The sequence below is a fragment of the Seriola lalandi genome, unplaced genomic scaffold (genome assembly GCF_002814215.2).
Source record: "Seriola lalandi dorsalis isolate HSWRI2012SDOR001 ecotype SW California unplaced genomic scaffold, Sedor1 jcf7180002054295, whole genome shotgun sequence".
Taxonomy (NCBI): Eukaryota; Metazoa; Chordata; class Actinopteri; order Carangiformes; family Carangidae; genus Seriola; species Seriola lalandi.
Window position 1 is genome coordinate 228,175 of NW_019524848.1, and position 24,743 is coordinate 252,917.

At 39.8% G+C, this 24,743-nt stretch overlaps 1 protein-coding gene across 1 annotated transcript; it reads right to left on the reverse strand.

Annotated features, from left to right (window-relative positions):
- Nucleotides 1-1,359: 1,359 nt before the first annotated feature.
- Nucleotides 1,360-24,543, reverse strand: cbln1 (cerebellin 1 precursor). Its single transcript, XM_023406134.2, has 3 exons — nt 23,775-24,543; nt 22,207-22,326; nt 1,360-5,608 (listed from the first exon to the last, which is right to left on the reverse strand). The coding sequence occupies exons 1-3, from the start codon at nt 24,030-24,032 to the stop codon at nt 5,411-5,413; spliced, it is 576 nt and encodes a 191-aa protein (XP_023261902.1). The 5' UTR covers nt 24,033-24,543; the 3' UTR covers nt 1,360-5,410.
- Nucleotides 24,544-24,743: the final 200 nt, after the last annotated feature.

Here is a 24,743-nt window from a genome sequence, read left to right on the forward strand (position 1 = left end):
GCTTCATTTAGCTGGCAATGCTTGGGACCAGAAGGTGATAGTCAAATAGTTACAAGTTCACTGAAACGAAATTAAGCATGATTTCTATTTCACTTCACCACGGTAATTGTGGTATTACTTGTGTGCAAAAGGGGGCACTCAAGACAGTGTCGTGTTCAGGTGTCAAAGGATGGGCTTTTTGTTGAGACATCCTACATGCTGTGTGTGTTTACTTCCGCTGTGACACAATACGTGGGATCAAACAAACCTAGCACATTAGTTTCTGATGTCCAACGTCCATTCATTGTTTAGCTGATATATCATGAAGCCTACAATGAAAGGCATTCTAATCACCACATACGAGTACCCAACTTAATACCATAGTGACTGAAAGTTGTGGATTCTGATTGGCTGGACAGAGTGCATTAACTTTTAATAAGCGAACATTTTAACCAGACATCTATGAAATGAACAGAGACAGAGAGACGGCAACACAAAGAGAGAGACAGAGCAGTGAAGGCTGCTCCTGGAGAGTAAGATGACTCCTGTTTTTCAAAAATAACCAAGAGAAGAAAATGTTTTATATTTGTGCCAATACACTACTTGGCAATTATAAGGGAAAGGGAAGTAAAACCGACACTGTCTGAAAAGAGGGAGAAGAGGACAGCAGCAGAGACACAGAACAGAGAGAATTTAGAGAGAAAATGTGTTAAAGAGGAAGGACAGGAAGGAGAATCAAGTGGCGGGAAAACAAGACATACAGAGAAGAAAAGAAGTCAGATGAAGAGGGAAAAGAAGAAGAGCAGGAGGAAGGAGGGATCTGGAGGAAGAGAGGAGATGGTGTTGATGTTTGCTTGTTATTCCAGCACTAATTTTCCCCCTGGAGCTCATTACAGTCTGGAGAGAAACAAACCACAAAACCTTAAAAACCAACAGAGTGGAGAGAAAGAGGAGGGGTGCAGTGGGGAGGGGGGGGGGGGGGGGGGGGGGGGGGGGGGGGAGTTAAGAAGGACCAGGAGAAAGAGAAAGAACGACAGAGGAAGCAGAGACACAAGAAGCACACATCAACTGGATTTATAAAGACAAAGATGGAGGGAGGAAAGACAGACTGAAGGAGGGAAGAGAAGAGTTGAAGAGACTGAGTGAAATGAATAAGCAATACGGAGAAAGGAGGAGACAATAACAAGAAAGACACACACACACACACACACACACACACACACACACACAAGCACATATTGTGAACACCGCCCACCATTACACACTTCGACACACCTGGGGCTGTGTGTGTGTCTCTGGTTGCTTTCAGAAGTTATGCCAGCTTCAACAAAATAAACTGCCAGGCCAGGCTTAAAGTAGGTTTAAGAAAAATAAAAGTCCCATTTAAATTTTATTGATTTCATCAGAGCAAATAAATAAGAAAACAGTAGATAAATTGATTTGATTGATTGATAAATCAAAGAATATCATTATAGTCTAAATATTCACATGTAATTTACAGTCAAGATAATAATAATAATAATAATAATTATAATAATAAATAAAAGTCCTTTTTAGCCATAGGTTTTATAAGTAGTAGATTCAGCTTTTTAGCCACAACTTGGTTTGACCCAAAACAAAAACAAGAAGCATGTTTTTAATCAGAAGAGCAGAACAGCAGCCTCAGATTTCCACACAATCACTAGTAAGTTTCTCTTAGAATATTTTTTCTTTTATATAACACTGAAGTACGGAAATACAGATATTATAGTCATCAAGATCAGATTCAGTTTTCAGTATTAGTATTATCATTATTATCATCATAATACCAGTAGAATAGAAACAGTGGCTTAGATTTCGATATATTTATATATCCATATACTGTGTAAATTCATGTATATATATAATAGAGTTTGTGGTTGTACGTTGGTTTCAGTGTCCAAAGTCCAACATTGAAGAAAAGCAAGGAAGGATCCGTGCTGGGAGGCAAACGAGTACAGCAGCAGATAAAGTACAGACATGAGGAAGGAGAGGGAGATGGGCCGTTGAGGAAAGGAAGAAAGAGGTGAGGTGAGTGAAGGGAGAACAGAGGTGTCCAAAAAAGGAAGAGAGAAATCTGCACTTGGGTACAACAGCATATTTCGAAGAGAGAAGAGGATCCTGGAGCGGGAGGGGTACGAATCTGAAAAACAGCAGCAGTGAGGGAAAGACATACAGAGGGAGGGGAGATGAAGGTGTGGAGGGAGGATGGTTGGACAGAATGGAGGCCGATTTGAATGTTTGTTTGGCTGCCAGAGAGATGATAAAAACACTTAAGTAGCAAAGTAGAGCAACCCTTTCTATGTGACTGTGACTTGCATCAGTACAATATTAGTTTCATTAGATATAGTCACAAGAGAGTCATGGTAACATATTGACTGCATGACTGGAGAAGGTTTTTATTACATCTATATTTAAAGGTTCTGTAAATGAGATTTTAAACAATAATATAGCAGCAAACAACTATTTTCTATGTAAAGATATAGTGGAGTGATGAGGTCCCTAGCAGAGGACCAAGTCACACCCCCTCTTTATGTGTTGTAATCTGAGCATCTCTGTTCTTTGTTTTAGTATCCGATCCAGACACCAAAATAAAGAACAGATGCCTCCGACAAAGAACGAGATAAGACCAGGGCACAGGCGGAGTGGCCATGGGGGCCACTGGCTCAAATCCCAGTTGGCCAGTGGAGTGTCAAAACATCCATCAAGTTTTAAAAGTTGTTTCCGGCTCCGTCGGTCACTTTACTGCCCGTCATTGATGCGCGCAGTGCCAGCAGAAAAGTTTGTGGCTGAATTTCTTTCCCAATCCGACCGTGGAGCCAATACTAATGTCTACTACTGGCTTTACCGACATGGTGAACACCACGGGCGGCTAAAGGGCTTCAGCTTGACTCAGAACTTTCCTCTCCTCGATGTGTAAGTAACTTGATGGCTACATAATGTTACATGTCTATTTACATTAGTGACTGGCTACGGAAGTCATGATAAAGTTAGCTAACTTGCTGTTAGCAATATTTTGAATGTGTTTGGCTCTCACTGGCTTAGTGCCACATCATGGCAATGCTACCAGGGGCTAATGGTTATGGCTGGATTGTTTTTGTTGTTGGCTCTCATGGACACAAAATAACTTTATTCAGTTGTGTTTCTCATTGTGTGTTCAGTGGCCGCATTCACCGTGCTTCGTTATATTGTGGCCAAACAGAGGCTATTAGTGTGGACAATGAACTATTTGTTTTGGTCTGAGATGCTGGTGGTTTAGTGCGACGTCCAATGGAATTGTTTACAGAACCTTTAACTGTTTGAAACTGAAATTCCTGTTGTTACATGCTGTACTGTATACTTCATACTTCCACATTTCAGCGCAGTGAAAATGTAAAATTTCTGGTTTCCAGATAGCAATCCTGGCTCCTCCTGTCTCCTCACATTTACTTATTTGTTTTCCCAGTTATATTTTGTATGTTAATTGCCGCCTGCTGTATATGTCACTGACACTGATGTTAATAAAAATAAGCACATTGTGTCTCATCCTTCAAAGTGCTTTTGACTTTTTCAGTATTTAACCAAGACCATGATCTTTTCCTAACCTTAATCAAGTGCCATGGAGTGTTTAAAAATAACTATTACAGAGTTAAATCATGCTTTAGTCATGGATATTGCAAGTAGATATTGCAGGGATCAAGGCTGGATTAGCAACTGGGCAAAGTGGGCAACTGCACAGTGGCCCCAGAACCTGAAAGGATTACTCCATGGCATTTGGGTCAACATAATATGATTAATACCGAATTTGTTCGAAATTTACTGACATAGAAAATCAACTCTCCTCCATCGTCCATCATATGTCCCTGGTCTTGCAGAGGGTACCTATGCCAAAATCCAGTAGTTTTAATTACTTAACTACTTTTCCATGATAGTATTTAACACAGAACATTTAAGACAAGGAAGTGTTGTTCCATCATAAGTACTAGGCTGCAACCAAAAGCTTCCATCAGTGCGTCTGTTATTTTCTTCAATAATCTAATGATTAGACAGAGTTTAGTGGAAAAGGCCCATCATTATTCCCTGAAGTGAACATATTCAAATGTCTTGTTTTATCTGATTAACAGTCAAAACCTCAGACGTAGGGAAAAAGTCAGGAAAACTAACAAATATTCACATATCACCCTGCAGGACGTTAATCCAGCTGTGGTAGGGACTTGTTCACTTTCAACATTTTGTAACTTGGCAAGCATTAACTTAACTTTCAAAACACATTTGCAAATTGGTAGTATAAAAACAACAAAACAGTACTTGATTTATATTTTATGTATTATTGGCAGATACAGTTTTATTTTAAATATTGGTTTTAGGTTTCCATTAAACACTGAAAATGTGGCAGCTGTGTTTTAGCTTTTCTTTTGTGCAGTAAGTGTCCAGCTTGGTTACTATGTCACAGCTGGACAGCTTAGTTAGTTTTTATTAGATTTGGAAACATGTTTGATGCCATTATAACTAGTTTTAAGAAATCAAGAAAAAGAATAGGCAAAGTTTGGAGGAGGGTTATGTGCAAGACACTAAGTAACTAAGAAACAGATGTGTATTTCAAGAACAAACTGTCTAGTTATCTGAAAATATGTGAAGTCATTTTTATGACAACTATAAAACACAGCTCACAGGAGGTAAATGCTTCCTCAGCCCCTGATTTTGTGATCAGAGTTTAGTGTTTCCCCTTTAAAAAAATTCTAGTTTGGCGTTGGGGTAGAGGCTGATCCAAAATCAGGGCAATTTATGTCAAGCATCAGAAAAAAAAGACTACAAATATGGCCACAGTAAATGAAAGATGGGAGCAGTTCTTGGAGAAACATTCTTCAAAGCTCATGTTGATGAATTAATGATTGAATGATGAATATGGAGGAAGGGAGGGGGGGTTACACTTGGGCTTTAGAACACTCTGGAACATATAAATGATCAATTGCGTCTTTCAGCAGAGAATAAAAAAAGTTTTGGCTGTCCAAAGCTGCAGTCAAGCCACAGAGAAAACAGAGGAAAAGGATGAATGAAAGGATGGATGAAAGGAGGAAGGGAAGTGAGGAAGCTGGCCATACACTCTCATGTACTTGCTCCATAATTCTTCTCCCGTTTTACCCTCGTTTAATCATTCTGTGTCATGCTCTTACATCTCTCTAACATCTCTCATCCTTCCTCCTCCCTCCACCCTCTGCAGAATCCCAAAACAGAAGTCTGTTGTCACATCCCCTCTTCTTTTCTTTCTTCTTCTCCTCTTTTTCCACCATCTTATTCACGTCCTTTTCTCTTTCCCATGCCCCTCTTCTTCCTCCATCTGCCTTTTCCCCACCTTCATCATACTTTCCATCTTCCACCAGCTCCTCCTCCTTCATTTCCACCCCCTGCTCCTCCTCTTCCTCTGCATCTTCCTCTACATGGGAAACACCAGGAAGCCAGAGAAGGTGGAGTATTTCCATCCTCCCATTAGGTTTCCTCTCTCCAGTTTGAGGTAGGCCCGGTCTCCCTTTTCCATCTGGATCAGAACACCATTGCTGGCCGCCTCGCGCGTCACATCCTGGTCACCTGCAAACGCAGAAATGACCGGCCAGCCGTTGTGCATCAGGCTCACCTGGATAAGATGGAAAAGGATAGACAGTTTACAGAATGGAAAAGAGGGTGGATGAGACAGACAGGCTCACAGACAGTCACCCACACACACTGGGAAATGTAATGGCATTTGGTACGAAACGCATGCAGAATATTCAACATCATGACGGTGCCTTCATGTAGATTCAGATTGTCATATTTTTGGACTTTTTTTTATTTTTTATTTTTGGAGAAAAAAAAAATCAGTACATAAAGCAATGTATGTGATTACAATAATACAACAGAATATCATATTTGAATGGCACAGCTTTGTGTTGTGCAGTCAGCACATTGTCAATAGATTTATCAAGAGAGTACTTCCCTGCTTTTCAATTACCACTTGGAGAAGATTTAACAAAGACTTGGAGAGACATTTACACATAGAGAGATACAACAGTCCCACACTGTGTCTGACTCAACAAATGTTTCGATGGGGAATAACATCTTCTTCTTACAAAGAGACGTAGCTGTCAGGGATCTGTCCCCCTCCCTTCCCAGGCCAGCCAACATACACACCAGACAGTGGCTTTCATCACTACTCTTTTGAGCAACAGCAGAAATACAAGCGCTCGCTGGCTTTGTTTCCCCCTTTACGCTTCAATAAAAAAAAAAAAAAATGGTTTTATGCTACCCCAGGTACCGATGTGGCACTAAAACAAACTGAAATGAATTTTGGAGAAATGTCTGTTTATGCAGGATCACACTTTATAAAACCTGTGTGAGCCAACTCACTGTTTCTTGATAAGAGAGACAACACAGTCAGTGTTCACATGCATTTCTAGAGGTAGTTCGTATGCTGTAAGGCGATGACTATGTGGTGACTGACTGAGCACGAGGAAAGAGAAAATATGCAAACCATTTGTGAGCCTGTTGTATCATACTGCTTTGTACATTGAGGCTCATATTCTTAGGCTTCATTTTTAAATGTGATAAGATGGTTAAAGAGTGGCAGGTAGCACAAACTATTTATGAGGGATCACTGATCTGAAAAATATGCTTGAAAACCAATACACTAAGGCAGCTCAAAGTATCCAAAATCCCAGATGCTATACACAAGGGACTGTTCAATGAAAAGAATCTATCCAGGTATATTGTATTGAACTTGCTCAGACAGACACCAGTCTATTGCTGCCTTGCACTAGATAATGTATGGAAAATATAGGGCTGACTTACATTCAATTGGATGGATGTTTGTAATATTGTGTCCGCCACCCGTAATCCTTCCACTCTTTCTTAAAACACAGTTATTCACCCAGGCCTGTGAGATCTTTTGTGTCATTTATCGTACTTACATTATAAATGCATTTGTTTCTACACAACATGTAGGTTTATCACTCCAGAAAACAGCTCAGCTCAGACAGATATTTTCCCTACTGAGCTCTAAATACATCAAAATACTTCTGTACACCCTGGAAGCAAGTAAACTGTTGCTAACTGATGAAACACAGTCATAAACATCCCATAATTATACACTTATCCACCTCATTCTATCTGATGGTCAAGAGAGAGAGTGTGTGTGTGTGTGTGTGTGTGTGTGTGTGTGTCTGTGTGTGTGTCTGTGTGTGTGGGCAGGAGATGAAGAGCCTGTCAGAGTCAAGAGCTCTCTTGGCCCGGCACTCCTCTTAATAGCAAAGTGAACATAGCGACTAAAGCTGTATATGTGTGTGTGTGTGTGTGTGTGTGTGTGTGTGTGTGTGTGTGTTGCTCTGAACAGCCAGTCTGTGATGAAAACACTCAGACTCTGCTCAAACTATTTTTTTTAATTGTCTGGATGCAAATACAGCGCAGGTCATAGCAAAAATTACATTTTACAATGCTGAAAATTTTGTTCGTTACAACTACAACAGATTTAATTAGAGATCTTGTGCGGTTTGGTTTATATATGATAACACACCTACATATTTTGACTTATCTAGCTAATTATACTTGTCTTATTGGTGCCCCAGTGGTACCATCATAATTATTAGTGCTGTCAGCATTGCCCAAATGTAATATACAGTATAACACACCTGATAATTAGGAAGTCTTTGCTTGCACAATTAGTTTAAAATTGGCAGACATTATTAGCAGACAACCACACAGTAAACTGAGTATCACTCAGGCTAATACATGTGAGACAATGGGCAAATTTATATTTGACATAGTAAAAATAACTGCTGCATTACTGCACTCTAGTAGCAATTAAAGTAACTGCTGACACAAACAAGTTTTGTCCTACATACAGTAGCTTCTACACACACTGAGGCATCACTCAGTGTGAGATGAGGGAGTTTTGGTTTAGCTGTCTGACCTGAACTTGGCTCCTGCTGAGCACATCTTGTTCTGTGGGGAAAAGAACTCACCCTCGTATATTTATTCATCTTCCACTATTCAGTTTGAGAGTTTCACACTCCCTCCTCTGATCCGTGTTCGTCCTCTCTCTGCAGACTACAGAGCTAGCAACTGGTCACAAGTCTTTAAAACTGTGACATAAACACTACTCATGGATGGGAAGGGGGTCACACAAAGTCAGCAAGTTTCAAAGTGAACTGTAGCAGCTTTACACTTAATTTAAGGAGCTAGAAGAGCTAGACTGAAGGAAAACACTACGTGTAGCTGCAAATTCAAGTGGACAGAAAAAAGGTGACAGCATCTTCACGCTCCAGTCCCCAACCTACCTTCATTTTTGGTAATGACATGTTATATGTCATGTAACTGAAATATCTTAAGTAATTTGAAGACAACATCTTTGGGGCCACTGTTGTTGGATGTTTTACTGACTAAAGGATGATTGAGAAAAGAATAAACATAAGAAAAATTAAGCCCTTATCATTTCAAGTTTTGGCCCCACTTTTTGGCCATGTACCTCCTTCTTCCTGAACCTCTTCTCCCCCTCTCTCTGCTACACCTGGGGATGGCAGGCAACAAGCTGCATGATACTGACAGGGCAGAGTAGCCCAAATGTGCCAATGCAAGAGGCAAATGTGATAAAACTGCTACTTCTCTGAAAAATTAACATGCATCAAGATGCCAACAGTGTGTAGGACTTCACATAGGAAACAGCAGGTATGGGTGTGTTGACACAGATCACATGCTGTACACTGCCTTGAGAAGCGAACCACGTGCGTGCCATAGAAAATTAACAGAATTGTGAACTAGATTTCGCCACGCACCACGTTTAATTCAATCAAGGTAAAGTTAGCTTGATTTGGAAAAGTTAACATTCTGTAGCTAAGTCAAATAGCAACCCAAAACAGCATGCACCACAAACATGTGGTCACAGGTATGATTGGCCGAAAGATATGTAGAACCACGCACCTTATTTCTTTGAAAGGTGAATGGTTTGCAGCTATAACACTGGCATATGGAAGATTAGTGTAAATTTATGTATATTTGTGTACATCAGTCTGTCCCCAATACACACCACATGGAAGCAGAATATTATCCAATTTGCAGATAACCAATAATCTATAAAGCCAATAGTGATACAACTAATGCCTGCAATATCGCAATGTGTTTACTTTGCACCGGCAGAGTTCACTGCTTTTAATGTCGTGGTTATAATCAGTGCAGACTTCTTACAGTTAAAACACTACTTCATTATTGTGCGTCTTGATTGATTACAAACATTACACTGTTTCCAAGAATCTTCAATCACTGAAGAAAGACGAGCACAAATCATTAGAAACATGAAATTTGGACCACATCATCAATAACTGACATCGCTCCAGATTGTACTGGAGAGGTTATGAGTGAAGAAACAGAGTACACAATTAAAACAAAACACACACACCCCTTTTTATGGAGGCTTTTCAAGGACAATGTAGAGAGTGTGATAGAGATGGAGGGAGGGTGTAAGGAGAAAATCATTTGAACCTCTCCTTGATCTTTCTTTAAAATATGTAGTGATGCTCAATGATAAACTGCCATATTGTAATAGTCACAATAACTATTAGGTAAAGATTAAGATTCATGTTTAAATGTACAAACCTACTTTCTTATTTTATATTAATATCAAGCAGAAAGACTTAAAGGAGGCCAGTCCAAAAATATCAAGTACTTCCTCCCCCACCCAAAATGTCAAGCTGAGCTCAATATACAGGCGACAGACACACTTAGGCTAAAAAGAACATCATATGTGGAGAGGTGCAACCAAAGACTTCAAATTAGCCTTATTAACATCCAGATTATAATATGAAACAGACATAAATGGAAGATAGATAGATAGATAGATAGATAGATAGATAGATAGATAGATAGATAGATAGATAGATAGATAGATAGATAGATAGATAGATAGATAGAAAGAACAAGAGGAGAAAGGACAGGAGAAGGAGAAGGGGATGGATGGAGAGGGAGGAGGAAAATGGTTTCTGTCCAGTGTGCATGTAATGCTTCTAAAACAGAGACAGAGATGGCAGACAAAAAAAGCCAGCATCACTACATCACTCAGTTACCCTGAGACACACACACAAGCGCACGTACGCACACACACACAAATCACGCAGACAAACTCCACCTTCTCGCCTCCCCATCCATTCAGCCAAATCACTCATGTGGAACTCACACTTACAAACCTTCCCTCCTTTCCACAAATACACATTTTTTCCCCTCCATACACATCACATAACACACACACACACACACACACACACACACACACACACACACACACACACACACGCACGCAAACACTCTGTTTCTTTCAATCAATTATTTAAACATGTTTCTTGGTTGTCTTGCTTACTTAAACCCCCCTCAGATCTAGAACGTGCAATGTTACCAGGCTCGTCCGTCAATTAAAATAATGGCTTTTTTGGATTTCACACAGAGGTGTCCGTTGTGGAGGAGTGCCATGTTGACTTTGTTAAAACATGTTGGCACCATTAACGGAGACAGCCAAAATGTTTGTGTGCCATTTGACTTTTGCATGGGAGAGCCAAGGCAGGACTTAACTGAGACAAAATGTTTTTTGTGCTAGTGCACTAATTTAATGCAGGGAACAGTTAGGGCTGATTTTAATGTGGGTATTGTATTGGGCATTTTTCTTCACAAAAGTAGAGTAGCTCACAAGTCATTCAAGTCCTGATTAGATTGCATAATTGTGTATGTTTTTACCAACAACGAGACAGCTTTTACTCATAAATCAGCACTGCAGAAAATTGCCAGAACTACTTTTAAAGAAAAATTACATTGTTTTCAAACATGACGTCAATATGTAAAATTGGCTAAGCATTTACAGAAAACACTCTGAAAGTCTGAAAGGGACTCACATCTCTGTCTTTTATCTTACTATCTATCTTTCTTAGTTATCTGTCGACTATCTGTCTCTCTCCCTCTCTCTCTGACACACACACACACACACAGCTACACTGGGTCAGTGTGTGGTGCGTGCTAGTGATGTATAGCTCTAATAAAGCTGTGACAGTGGCTTTGGAAGGATGACACTGTGGTCACCATGTGCGCGCACAGACAGACAGACAGACAGACAGACAGACAGACAGACAGACAGACAGACAGACAGACAGACAGACACACACACACACACACACACACACACACATACACACACACATGTATGAATAAAGAACATGTGAGGGTTGTGGCTGTGTGCAGCTGTCTGCCATTCCTTCCCCCTATCTCACTCACACACACGCACGCTGTCATCTACACCCTTACAATTACTATCCATAAATATAAAAGCATGATAATAGGGCTGCGCATCATGTCAGGCCTCGATCGATCTGCATTCATTAATGCATAAGCGCCAATTAACTGGCTGAGTAACAGAGAGAGAGACAGAATAACAGAGAGAGAAAGAGAGGGAAAAGGGTGGGGGTGGGGGGGGTACATAAAGACAGGAAAAGAGCCACAAAAAAAGTTGGAGGGCAGGGAGAGAAGCAGGGAGGTAGAAAATCTGGCTTTCGATATGTAAATAGACGTCACTCGTCTCAGTGCAGCACTTAATGCCAGCGACATGATGACATCCTGTTATTGCATCATCAATTCCTGTCCAGTCGTCTCTCTTGACATGACAATGATACTCTTCCTGTTTTTTTTTTTGTCCTAGTATTTTTTTTATGTCCTTCTCTTTCTCTACATCTTTTTTTTCTTCCTCTTTTCTGTTCTCTTCATTCATCTCTAAATCTTTCCCTTTGCTTTCCTTTCTTATTTCTCCTTAATCTTTTGCTTGTCACCTTTCTTTCCCTTTTTCCTCTCATTCTTTCCATTTTTTCTTTCTTCACAGAAAGACACTTAGTCATAGTGATGGATACATACATAATGGTGTGTCTGTCTGGGGTGTCTGTGACACCCCCTGTCTTTAAAATGGCCAAGTTTCCAGTGGTGGAAGTTTTCTGAAGTTTGTAGCAAAGTTAATTCAGGGTCATTCAGGAAGTGGGTACACAGTGGAAAAACAAACCTCTGACAGGAAAAGAAGTGATCCTGAGAAAACTGAACGGAATGAGTGTCAGACAGGAAAGATTGCACTCATGTACATGAAGTCTAACTTTAATGTACTGAGACACCGAGCATGTCATCTTGTCGTAATAATACCTGCAACTGCCTTAAGATTTAAACACGTGTTGGGTCAAACATACAATAAGTCTTGAGTTAGTTATCAGCATTGCCTTACAAATGAACAGAACAAAAAGAGTGGGGTTCCTGCTGTAACAGTGCTGCCTGAGTGGCAGGACAGCTGGCATAATGATCATTAAAGCATGATGTGAAACAGTGAAGGAAACAGGAATTAGTTTTGAGGTGGAAACTCAGTTTCGAGAAACATGTTTTGCATTTTGAAAATAAAAAGCTTTTCCTGCCGCAGAGGCTCTCGTCTTATTAGAATCTGGAACATCTGTGGTGGCCAGGAGACTTTATTTAGGTCAAGTCTGTGTTTATTTGGTGGTTTCAACAAGCTTTTTCATTGTTGGATTTTTCTGCTCTTTGTTGATGGTCTATTCGGGTAGATATAGTGAAAACCTACAGTAGGTGCTTTCTAGAAATCTAGAAAAGCACAATTACTAGCCTGCAACTCTCAGAGGGCTATAGCTGTGTTTTGTAACCATTTCTATTAAGCAGGTTTTTCTTTTGAGTTGAAATTTTTTGCATAAATGGAAGATGGAGTTAACATGTTATAACGCCTGAATATCCTAAATATATCAGTAGGAGGTTTGTCTGTTGAAAGCAAACTATACAATTTACAGATAATGGAGACTTGGAATTATCACTGCAGTTAAAATAAAGAAAGTCCAACTCCGCTCTGGATTTAGAAAAGTCATTGTTCCCCCCAGCCAACATCACTCTAGATAAGTGTTGTACTGTACATGGCAGTTGCTATACAAAATATTATGTTACCCTGCAACAGATTGAGTTACACCAATCCCTTTATAGAGTGAGAAAAATCTTCTAATGAACTTGTCCTCCATCAGTGCTGTCGTGATCACTGCAGCCTCTTAACATCTGCCAGCATAGTGTGACTGGCCTCATCCTTGATTTTCCACCTGATTAATCTAATCGTTTGTTTGTTGGCGAGAAATCTCATCAAATTTAAATTTCCACAGTTCATTTTGAAAATGGTGGACATCGGGCCAGTTTTTACTCTAACTGTCCAAAGCAGACACAGTGGTGACAGTGGCTTCACACAGGAACTTTGGTAAGGAAGCACATGGCACCATGGTCACAGTGTCTAAATCTATTTTAGTCTTACTAATTTGAATAATAATTAAGATGCATTTTCAAATGTGAAGCAAATAGGTGATGTGTGCAGAAGCAAATGTACTTTTGCTGTCAATCTGACATGCGGACCCTGAAAATCTTGCATGAAGCTCGGCTATGAAAAAATTTTAAGTTAGACACACTGCTTTGTTCCTGTGTAAACACAGCATTAGAGTTTCAAGGGAGGCAGTCTGGGAGTTTTTAAAAAAGCAAGCACAACCGATGCAGAGAGATGGAGGCAATCAGAGCAAAGGTCAGAGCTTTACTTAACTATTTACATTTTAACCAGATCAGATCTTACAAATTTCAGCAAATCTTCACCAGCTGTCATCTATATTGCCTCAGGGAACAACATCATTAATTAAACCACTGAGCAAAGCCTTCACCCATCAGGTTTCTTCTTTAGTGAGAGGCAAAACATGCAACTCTGAATCTGTTGCCAAATGTCAAACCACATCGAATGATGAAAGTTAATTAACATAAGTCCATTGAGTTTCAATGTAGCATATTATTCTTTATAGCATTTACAAACTGCTCTTTGCCCTCTGCGATATAAACACACCCTGCCATGCAAGTTTTATTTAACACAAACATGTTATAAACACACAGTGCACAGTGCAAACTGAACTGAAAAACTCTGACTTATCAGTCTACAGGTGGTTACTGTTGGTGCACCAACCCTAACTCTAACCCAACTACCAATAACACAGGAAACAGCTAGCTACCGATAGCTACCAGGGGAAACAAAAATGCTTTCCTCTTTCTGTTTTGGTTGTGCAATGGCAGACGCGCTTCCTGTTTGTCATAAATCGTGCTTTCATTTTCGCAGGAGATTTCATGCCCGGTGGCAGACAGAATTGCATAGTGAATGCAAGGCTTATAGGGAACCGGTCTAAACACGTATGGTACAACATTAACTATGTAATGATAAGTTCAAATAAGTAACTTGTCTATTGCCTACAGGTTAAAAGGCAGGCACCAAACCTGAGAAATTTGCACTCACATTTGTAAGTGTTTACATACACTTTAGCATTTATGTGTCTCTTGCTAAATAAAGCCTTAAATGCAAATGTTGCTTTTATTTTGGCAGTTAATTTTTCCAGATTTAATTCACTTATTTTTCAGTTTAAAAATAAGATGTTTTTGTTTTTAATATTTTTGGGTCACTAAATTGTTTACCCATAATTGTCTCTTGAGTAAAACATAAACACATCAACAGTACGTCATCTATGACAAGCTGCATCCAGCTGCTTCATCAGAACCAGCCACTCTGACCATGTAGACAAATGGTAAATGGACTGCAGTTGTGGTACATCACAGCCATTTGAATTAACAAGAGCTGATGATCATGTATGCATGCTCTTTTCTTTGAAGAGGTTTGGCAAGTCTCAACAAACTGGAGGAGGTCACACTGTCTTTATGGATGTCTGTCATCGTCGAAATCGCCAAATATTCATATACTTAAGCAACCTGAACGGCTAAAGTCCAGAAATGATTAGTGTCGCAAACATGTAATATATAACTATTGATCTGATACAATGAAGAGAATTTAAACATTGCTTTGGGCCCGAAGAGCTGTTGGCAAGAAATGTAAATGTTCCGTTTTTAGACTATTCAATTTAAAGATAATAAATGTTCAAAGAATACTTTCCCTCACACCTCCTCTCTCACACATGAGCACAAATCAGTGCAACTTTCTATAATGTTCTGCCAAACTGAGGGAAACAGAGCACAGGTTGATTGGATAAAAATGAAACCAAGCATCTGGCTTGCAAACATTGTTCTTGTGTGTGTGTGTGTGTGTGTGTGTGTGTGTGTGTGTGTGTGTGTGTGTGTGTGTGTGTGTGTGTGTACCAACAATGACACAGGATGAGAGGCTTCATCTCCACACAACACAACAAAAATGTGCAAACACTGATTTACCTATAAATTACATTCATACACCAACATAAAAGAGAGACACAATGACTTAAAATGCTTCACTCTGGAATAACAGACCTTTCTAATCATGTCCTTTCAACTTCTGACAGTAGATGATTTTAATGGACGAGTCACCGCTATGGTCACCGCCGTATTTCACCCCAACTAAATCCATTAAAATGTGCCACTCGGCAAAAGAACTAATGACATGACATGAGCTGAAAGGTGAGTTTTTCTATTTGACCTTTTGGAGCATTTTCAAAATGCAACCAAAAGGCATTCCTCTTCATTCCTGGACTCTTTATGTTGCTGGCTAACCATTGATGAATATCATGTAATTGTGAAATTTACATGATATCTATGATTAACATGAAGTACTTTCCAAAGGTAGAAACCAGTGTATCCATAAAATACATATACGTACAGTACAGCACATCTGTAGCTGCATTTATTATATTTCCCAGGCTTGAATTAGAGTATGGGTGTCTCTGCTTAAGTATTAAGTATTATAGATTAAAGATTCTCCCTGCCAGCAAAATTACCTTCCATAATTCTTTGCTAACAAGGTCCTAAAAAATATGACAGAGTGTGTATGTTCGTTTATCTAAATTCCCTATTGGATAGTCAGTAGTGAGGAGGCAAACGGGAGACAATGGGAAGGGGGACGGAAATCTCAATATCAGGCTGCAATCATATCGTGGGTGTTGCAGTTGCATGCAATGTAATCATTCAGCTATCAAGGCACTCCTAAAACTCATCTTTATTTACAATTTTATAAGTGATGTAAATGGATTTATACATTTAAAATATCAAATATTGGGGTAAAATACAAGGAAATGTAGGGAAACAAGACTTGACGTTTAGAAGGTATAATGTTTACCATGTTAACCAACTTAGAATCTTAGCATGCTTACATTTGCCAATTAGCTCAAAACACAAAGTACAATTGAGGCTGTTGGGAATGTCATTAGTTTGGCAGGTATTTTTGATGAGGCGCTAGATGAAAAGATGAAAACGTAGTTCCACCAAAGTGATTACGTTTCACCCTGAGGGGGACATGAATGTGTGTACCGAATTTCAGGACAATCCATGCAAAAGTAATCAACTTTATAGTGGCAATAGAGGAGGAGTCCGAAGATCCTCAAAGTCTGTTAGATTCATCTGAAGTCATGAACATCTGTACCAAACTTTGTGCCAATCCATCGTGTATCCAGTAATGGATGGATTGGCACATCCATCAAGTAGATTTCACATATTTCACTAGATACCATAGGTGAAAACATTGGCCTGCTGGTGGCGCTTAGGATGTTTCTAATCAACAGAGAGACATTGCCATCTGCAGAGCCATCCCACTAAAATGGCTACAGATAAGTCTACTTTAGTTGTTACCCACCGCATACCCCAGTCAACTTTCTGAGCTTGGTTCAAGGGCGGATATAGACAAACAAAGCAGCTAAAATACAAGGTGCAAGGCCTGACAGCTCCCAGGATATACTGTCTCTGTGGCCAGTTGCAGACAAACTAACTCTATTATTCCATTTTTTCTTCATTCTTTCTCCTGCCACCATTTCAAAGGCAAGTGAACATAGGAACAGATAAGGTGTTTATTTATGTGGCTTCGACTGGCCCCTTATTTCCCTGAATCTCCACCTTACAAGATGAACTCTGTCTGAGCCACAACTACTGAATGTATTTTTTTTTTTTTGATCATAAGTCAATTCATGTTGTCATTAATGTACTGCTGGCTCCCCACAGACACAGCTGCAGTCTGTTGGAAGTGTACTGAAACATCCCAGTATTTCTTACATTCTCCATGATGGTCCCACTCTATAGTTTTCACTGTGACAAAAATGATTTGTCTTCTTACAGAGAGGATTCAGGAATTCTGTCCTCTAGACCCGCCTAAAAAAGTGATCTTTCGTGGTACACCACACCCCTGAACTACAAAGAAATATCACGTTCTCCATGATCCTCTCTGTTACTCTTATCATACATAAGATCTTACTACTACTCACTGTGTTAATCCCTGTTCTAGTGCTTGGGGCAAATGTATGTCCTCCCTCACTAGTTCACCAGTGAAGGTGATCCAGAGAGACTCAGTTCATGCAAGTGAGAGACAAGCCATTATCGATCAGTGTAAATTTGGTATGTAACTAAGGTTCTAAGTGTCCTCTTTTAAAAACTATTTTTTACTATTTTGAAAAGTTTTTTCATTGAGTTTGTTTTAATATGATTTTATAATTTTTTATCCTTTCAAGGTTTTTATTTCATTTTCTCTCATCTCTACTTGATCATGATTGCACCACTGTGTTTTTGTCTGTGAAGCACTTTGTAAACTTGTTTTTTGAAAAGTGCTATACAAATAATTTTTTATTATTATCATTATTTATTATCTAATATTTATTATGTTTGGTCCCTAGATGTATTATGTAGGCATTACCACAGCAGATTTTTTTTTTTTTAATTTTTAAATTTTTATTTGTTAATTAGGCATGTTCAAAACAAAATAGTTCATATCTGGAAACGTATGAATACATACCAGCTGAATGAACACACCACAAAGGGAAGTCATTTTCAAAGATGATTTTTTTCATCTGTGTGGCACAGTAATAACAATTTAATACATACAATTTGTCCTTAAGACTAACATAAATGCGTGTTGCTCCAAATGTATGTATAAACAGGTGTGGTAAAATCATAATTCATTTTCAAGAGCAGAATTTACACAATGGGCAGTGTAATTAGGTCTAATCAGCCTTTCATGTTATCAACTCATTATATGGGTCTGTTGTAAGAGTTCACCCTGAGATCTTCTATTTGACTGGACGTTGTGTGTGTGTGCCACTATGTTCCTACATAATTGCTGGCTATTTTTGTATTGAGCCAGTGTCTCATAAGTGTGGTGGCTGTAGTGGAAAGCAGCACAGGGAATCTGACTATATTAAGGAAACTGTTTGATGATATTTAAGGATGTCTAGAAGGGATGTGGCTTGAGCAAAGTTTCATCTCAGTGGTTCTATACACATATCAATCTTTAAAAGCGTATGTTTTTAAAACAGAATTCTCCATCACTTTAATGAAGGTGGTGCTTATACAGCATCAGCACTTTGTGATGAGACTATAAACCATTTTAATCAGAGAACAGCCTTGCTCATTGCACAGTCAAACAACATTCATTATAGATTATATAAAATCTATAATTATACTGTTAAAAAATGTTTGAATACACACTGATGCTTGCAGTGTATATGTCAAAAATAGCACAATACACTTAACTAGTCGCTTAATTCTAGTCCTGTGTGCTGTTAAAATAGATCTGACATAAACTGTTATCTGTGCTCCATGTATGAATATTTAACTACATTTAATTCTTCCCTCAGAATGATGACGTTTTACAAGCAGTACTCTTTAGGCAGCTAATATCAGACTACAGTAGAAACTGTGGATATCTTGAAAATCAGTGACTCTGGTCTCTCACTGCCCAAAATATCCAACTAGCCTCATGGTGGTTAAAAAATCTATTTAAAGTCCTGCCTCATCTGTACATTGAAATGCTATGGTGATTTATTCTCCCTTTTTAACACTTGTATATAAAAGACAAGCATAATTATGAGTTAAATCAGAACAACAGCAATGATGCTAAACACACATTTGGATTTCACCATGGCATAACTGCAGTAGATTCAAATGAAACTGAACCATGCTTGTACAATTTGCAGTTTGCTTGCTATAGTATATAATACAATTAACAGGGATAGCATTTGCTGTCCTGAATTTAATGCATGGCATTTGAAAAGATAGCATGTTTGCTATCCCTCAGGGGTGAAATATCTCACTAGAATATGGGATGATCCCCAGTAACCCAAGTTCAAGAATAAAACTATAAAAGTATAAACATGAGTGAGCACGGGAAGAGTTGAAAGGATTTGGACAGATTTGTAGACAGATGTAGTTACTCTGAGTCAAAATGTGAAATAAGTTCTTATAAGCGTAGGACAGAAAAGGTAAAATCTCTCATCATAAAGACAGTGTGCCATCAACAGCTTGAAGCAGTGCCTCAAGGTTTTTCTTCTCTCAATTGGAAAACGGCAGTACCAGACAGGCCTTTATACATACTCAGCATGTGATATTTTAGACACGGTACTTGTGTATCTTTCATGCCTCCAGAGCTGCTTTGAGGCCTGAGGCCTTTAAGGATGCCACTTCCGAATGCTTGGCTGCTCAAAATGCTGTTGTAAAATATCATTTATTCACGCTGCAAAATCAAAATAAACAGTAATGGAATATTTCTTCTTCATCTCCCAGCCAAACAAGTTTTTGCTCTTAATTATAAACAACTACTTAACACTGACAGACTGATTAATAATAATAATAATAATAAGACTGCTGGCATACATTTTGATTTTGTTAAAGTTGCCAAGCAGTGCTTTAACGGAGGGCACATTAACCCATCTAATACCTCAAACCACCAACATACAGTTTTACAGTCTTCAGAAAGCAGTGAAAAAGAAACTTGTATTAAACTAATGACGAATCTAACCAGAGAGCACTTCACACTGTAGAGCACTGATATCCTACCAGCGCCTCATCTGTTTGTCTTTCTGATCTGTGAGCTCTCTTTTCCAAGCTGCAGGTACAAGATGTTCACTAATAGAATTTCTTTGTTTCAATTTGATTTCAAACAGACACCAGTAGTACATGTATGAAATGTAAATCGTTGCACCTGAAATGGAATCCTGTAACAAAGGGAAATGTTTGATATGTATATTGTCAGTGATTTTCAAGATACTGTACTATAAGTAAGCTATCCATTATTGGAAGTATAGGGATAGCTGATGGGTGGCATTATGGGTAGAGTTCTCTTCAGATCCACAAATATACTCTATTTAATCTGCATTGCTTCTATTTAATTGCTAGGCAAAAAGCAGAGGCAGATAGAGAGAGAGAGATAGGTTTGTAGTGGCATTTTGACACCCATATCACCCCTCACAGATACTTAGATGGATCCCTGCAGCGGAAAGCACTGATGAGAGATGGAACTAACTGTTTATCCTTCCCTTTGTACATCTACCCAGCATCCGCTGATCAATAGTTCCTCATGATGTCTGGCTTTGTTCCTATTTCTCTCTTTGAGCTGCCCGAATCTTCTCATTCTCTTTCCTACCTGTCCACCATTTCTTCTTCACTGACTTATCCTTCTCGTCTTTTTCTCTTCTATCCATCCTTATTTTTTCTGTCCCTCCCTCCAATCACCTTCCAATTCTTTCCATTCCCCATTTTTCTTCACTTTTATTTTTCCTCTTTTCCATGGCCTTCTCATTTCTCCTCACCTCTTTTCTTTACTCTTGTCCCTCTAACTGTTTTGCATTTACTCTGAACCACTCTCCTCCTTCTGGCTGTCTCTCATCTCCTGCATGCACCACAGTAGCTCCTTCTAAGGCAATCAAACAGTAGGAGTTTTCAACACAGCAGATGCGCTGGATGGAAGGGAGTATGAGTGGAAGAGGTTGAGGGTGAGCAGCGCACAGGTTGGATGCTTAGAAGAGAAAGGACACACTACACCTGTCTGTGTTGTGTCAAAAACGTGACAGAGCAAAGTTTTTTTAAACATTCAAAATCAGTTTTTAAACGTTATTATCAAAAACGTTTAAGGCTTTCGAGGACATGCCCATAAGTGATGTACTCTAGCCTAAATATTCTGGTCTGCCAGTCAAGTGATTATCAAAATGACTCAAGTAACAGTTATTTGTTTTCCTTTAAATTCCTCTTTTCCTGTTTTGCAGCTAACAGCATTTCATAGCTATACTAAGAGAACACACCAATTTGGCACAAATATCAGTACTAATGGTAATGTGACAGACATTACTGTCACCATGTTCTGGATGGTATGACAGACTTAATTACCTCAGTGCCATGAGTCAAGTGTTTGCCATCCATGGTCTATTTGCATTCAGTTGCACAAAGATGACGGGGAGTACACACAGATCTTGACATAGCTTTTCCCCTTCACATATCGCCTGCCCCCACTTGTTGTTGTTATTGTCGTTGCTGCTGCTAATTAATTCAAGACTCCAGTAATAAAGTATAAGTAGCAAAACATAATGCTAAAGCCCCAGAGACACAACAGCATAATTACACAACAGTTTAATTTGCTAGAGATACATTGTAATTAACGCTGTGTGGCTTGTAAAGCATCATCATGTCATCATGTGCATGTTAAATACTGGAAATGGGCTTTAGACTGCTGAAGTGATATCACTCACATGACACATTAATAGAATATGGAAGTTAATAGAACAGTAAAAACGAGTTGTTAGTAAGATGAAAGAAGAGCTGTGATTGGGCACACTGCAGGCAGTGTGTGAGAAACAAATAAGTGAAAAGCCTGTTATTACCATATAAAACCCATGTGAGTTTGTGTATCTTAATGTGAGAGAGGAAATTAAAACGCCTGTCTCTATTTGTTCTGCTCAAAATTTACTTAATGTTTTAATTTGCTAAATGACAAAAAAATCCAAGTCAGCCTGCTGCCTCTTTTCATGGAAAGAAAGCCATGAGGAAACGTCGCTGTCCGTGGTGCTGAAATTAACGCTGCTCCATAGAGCCGCGTGCCCCTCCTCGAGCTCACTGCAGCACCCCGTCGTCCTGTCGGCTACACGCGCTCGATTTGGCTCTGTCCTCTGTGCATGTATTGATTAATTATGATTGGGCCGGCGGGTGGCGGGCGACTAGCTTTCATCTGCCCGCCTCCGTCGTTGTCTCCGAGGAAAGACATCTCAAACATCTACAAAATGACTGCCAGCGCGGATGATATGCAACTTTTATGAGGGAAAAACAGCGAGGGGGAGCTTGGTGAGGTCGGCGCACGCGCGCGCGCGCGCACGCACACACACACACACACACACACACACACACACACACACAAGCAAACACAAACACATAAAAGATAAACACACGAACACGCTCTACCTGTATAGTTTGACGGTTGTAGACTTTCACTACATGGAAGTTAAAACTGTAAATCCCTTTGCGCGGCGCGATGAAATTACTTCTCTCCTCGTCAAAATTCCTCCCAACGTTTACTAGAACCTGAAAGAAAGAAAGAAAGAAAGAAAGAAAGAAAGAAAGAAAGAAAGAAAGAAAGAAAGAAAAAGAAAGAAAGAAAAATTAATTGATAAAATTGCTTTATCAGGCTCATGTCTTTCACAATATTTGCATTCAGAAGTCACTGCAAGATCACATGGGTGCATGTAAAATTATTATTATGGGCGTCCTGACAAACAAACAACTGTCTGCATCTTAAAAAGCAGTCAATCCTAAATATGTGACTTCAAACAGACGCACATTAAGCAAAGATGACAACATTTATTCTTACGAATCTCATCAGTTTACTTAGGCTAGAGGAATGATGTGATTCATTTTGTATTTTCTTTTCGGAATAATTTCTGGGAGATCCTATTCAAATTGACTTTTGGGATAGGGGACTCAAAAGGGCCCCTCTGACCACAAACTCAGATTCACAGATGTTGCAGAAGAATAACTCTCTGCTTTTATCTCGGCTTTTTCCACGACACAACTCCCAAACTTCATGGGGAATGAAAAGGAACTTAATCAATCTTTCAAATGAATTTTTCAATTATGCCTTTCAGCAGCCAAATGTCTGGTTTTATGGATGGAGGCGAACTATGGCGTGTAATTGAACGGCAGTTTGAGGGAGAATTAACCTTTAACGGCAGGCGGGTAGGACCTCGCCCTCGCGACCTGCCGTTACTAATTTATTTGGCGAGACGTCAGTTCCCATATTGCATATTGTCAGCTCAAAAAGTTTAAATATTCAAAAGTCTTGCCTATCAGGCTATTCTTCCCCATCCACTCTGGAAATGTATTATCTATAAAAGGAATCGTTACCGAGACGATTCATTACGGCTCCACTTTTACTTATCTGGAATGGAGAAGCTCCCTGCTGTCCACGTGTCCACGAGCCCATCGGTGCACGAGATGCAGCTCTGTGGCATTCTACACCCTATCCATCGTCTAATTTAACCTGGACTTTTGGTTTTAACGACTTTCTTATAGTCTTTCACATATAGCCTTCCCCTTGATTAAGTTGATCATTTATTGCATATAGCCTATATGAAATATAAATGTATGTGAAGGAGTTTTAAGATACAGAAAAAAAGACAAGGGAAACAAACTTGGGAAGGTTATTAAATAAATATAAACACGAAACACATAAAACATAAAACATAGCACATTGCTTCTGAAGCCTCTGTATGTGATATTTTACGCTTCTCTCCAGCGACACGCAAGTTATCCTCCCTACATGGGCTATTTGACTGTTACCATACCAGGCGATATAGGCTACTATATGCCACACATTTAACACACACATACAATCTCAAACTTCACGTGCGCTGGTCTACAGCATTCCCTGGGAGCAAACTGATGTAAAACTGACTGAAAACAACTATAAACATAAACTGTTTCTTTGATTTGGTGTAAATAGAACAGAATAAAACAGATATTTTGCGTCCTACCCGATCGAAGTAGATGACCATGGTTCGGTTGCTCATCTCGGAGGGCTCATGGTTGGTGTTCCGTACTGCGGAAAACGCCACCTTGGCGCTGCCCGAGCGCACCGAGATCCCGAGTGCCGTGCCCGTGGGGTCCGAGGTCGGGTTGGAGTCGCACACCACTAGGCACTTCCCCTCCAGGACGATTGGTTCCGTCTCGTTCTGAGCGCGGACCGGACTTGCCGCGAGCCACACGGCGCTTATCAAGCAAAACGCCAACATACCGAACCAGAACGGCGAACTTCTTCTGTCGTCTTCGTACCTTAAACCGTGGGTCTATTCCCCTCTTAAAAATCAGGTGGAAATAGTTTCCCGTCGATCCCCCGGTGAACCTTCAGAGGGCTTGTTTCACAACTAGATGACACTCCGATTTCTTGGATTTAATAGCCTACAGCAAACTGTTTCTTCCTCACGAAGTCTCTCTGAGGGGGAACCAGACGATTTATCTTCAGGCTTCTCTCCTGTTTTTTCTCGAAAACCAGCTTATTAGCCCGTATCTCCTATCGAGTTTCCAGTTTGCACCTGTTCTTCTCCTTTTTTTGTCACTTCTCAGCAGTTTTCTGTCACTTGGAGACACAGAAAGCGGGGAGTCGCGCGCGGTGCGGAAGGGCCCTGGACGAGTGACGAGGCAGAAGAACTCATAGCGCGCGGGAGGGAGCTCCGTCTGCTCTCTCTCGCGCGCGCTTGAATTATTGATATGTGAGATATGAGAGTCTCAAACACAAAAGGCTCGAGAGGAAGGGACGCGGCGCGCGAGCGCAAGATGCCCTGGTCCTACTCTTTTTTTTTCTTTTTACGGACCCCTCCCTCCCCCCTTTAACGGAGACCCATCATCGGATTAGCGCGTGCGCGTCTTTGATATTTTCCAATCACTGCCTGCCGACCGCCCCCCTCCCCACCCCCCAGCTTTATCTAGCATCTCTTTCCCTCTGT

Excerpts from the sequence above, each read along its gene's own strand:
- cbln1 (XM_023406134.2), bottom strand. The coding sequence starts at position 24,032 with ATGTTGGCGTTTTGCTTGATAAGCGCCGTGTGGCTCGCGGCAAGTCCG. Across the intron at positions 22,327-23,774 it reads TGGTCATCTACTTCGATCGG|GTTCTAGTAAACGTTGGGAG; the intron begins GTAGGACGCAAA and ends TCTTTCTTTCAG. Across the intron at positions 5,609-22,206 it reads ACAACCGTCAAACTATACAG|GTGAGCCTGATGCACAACGG; the intron begins GTAGAGCGTGTT and ends CATCTTATCCAG.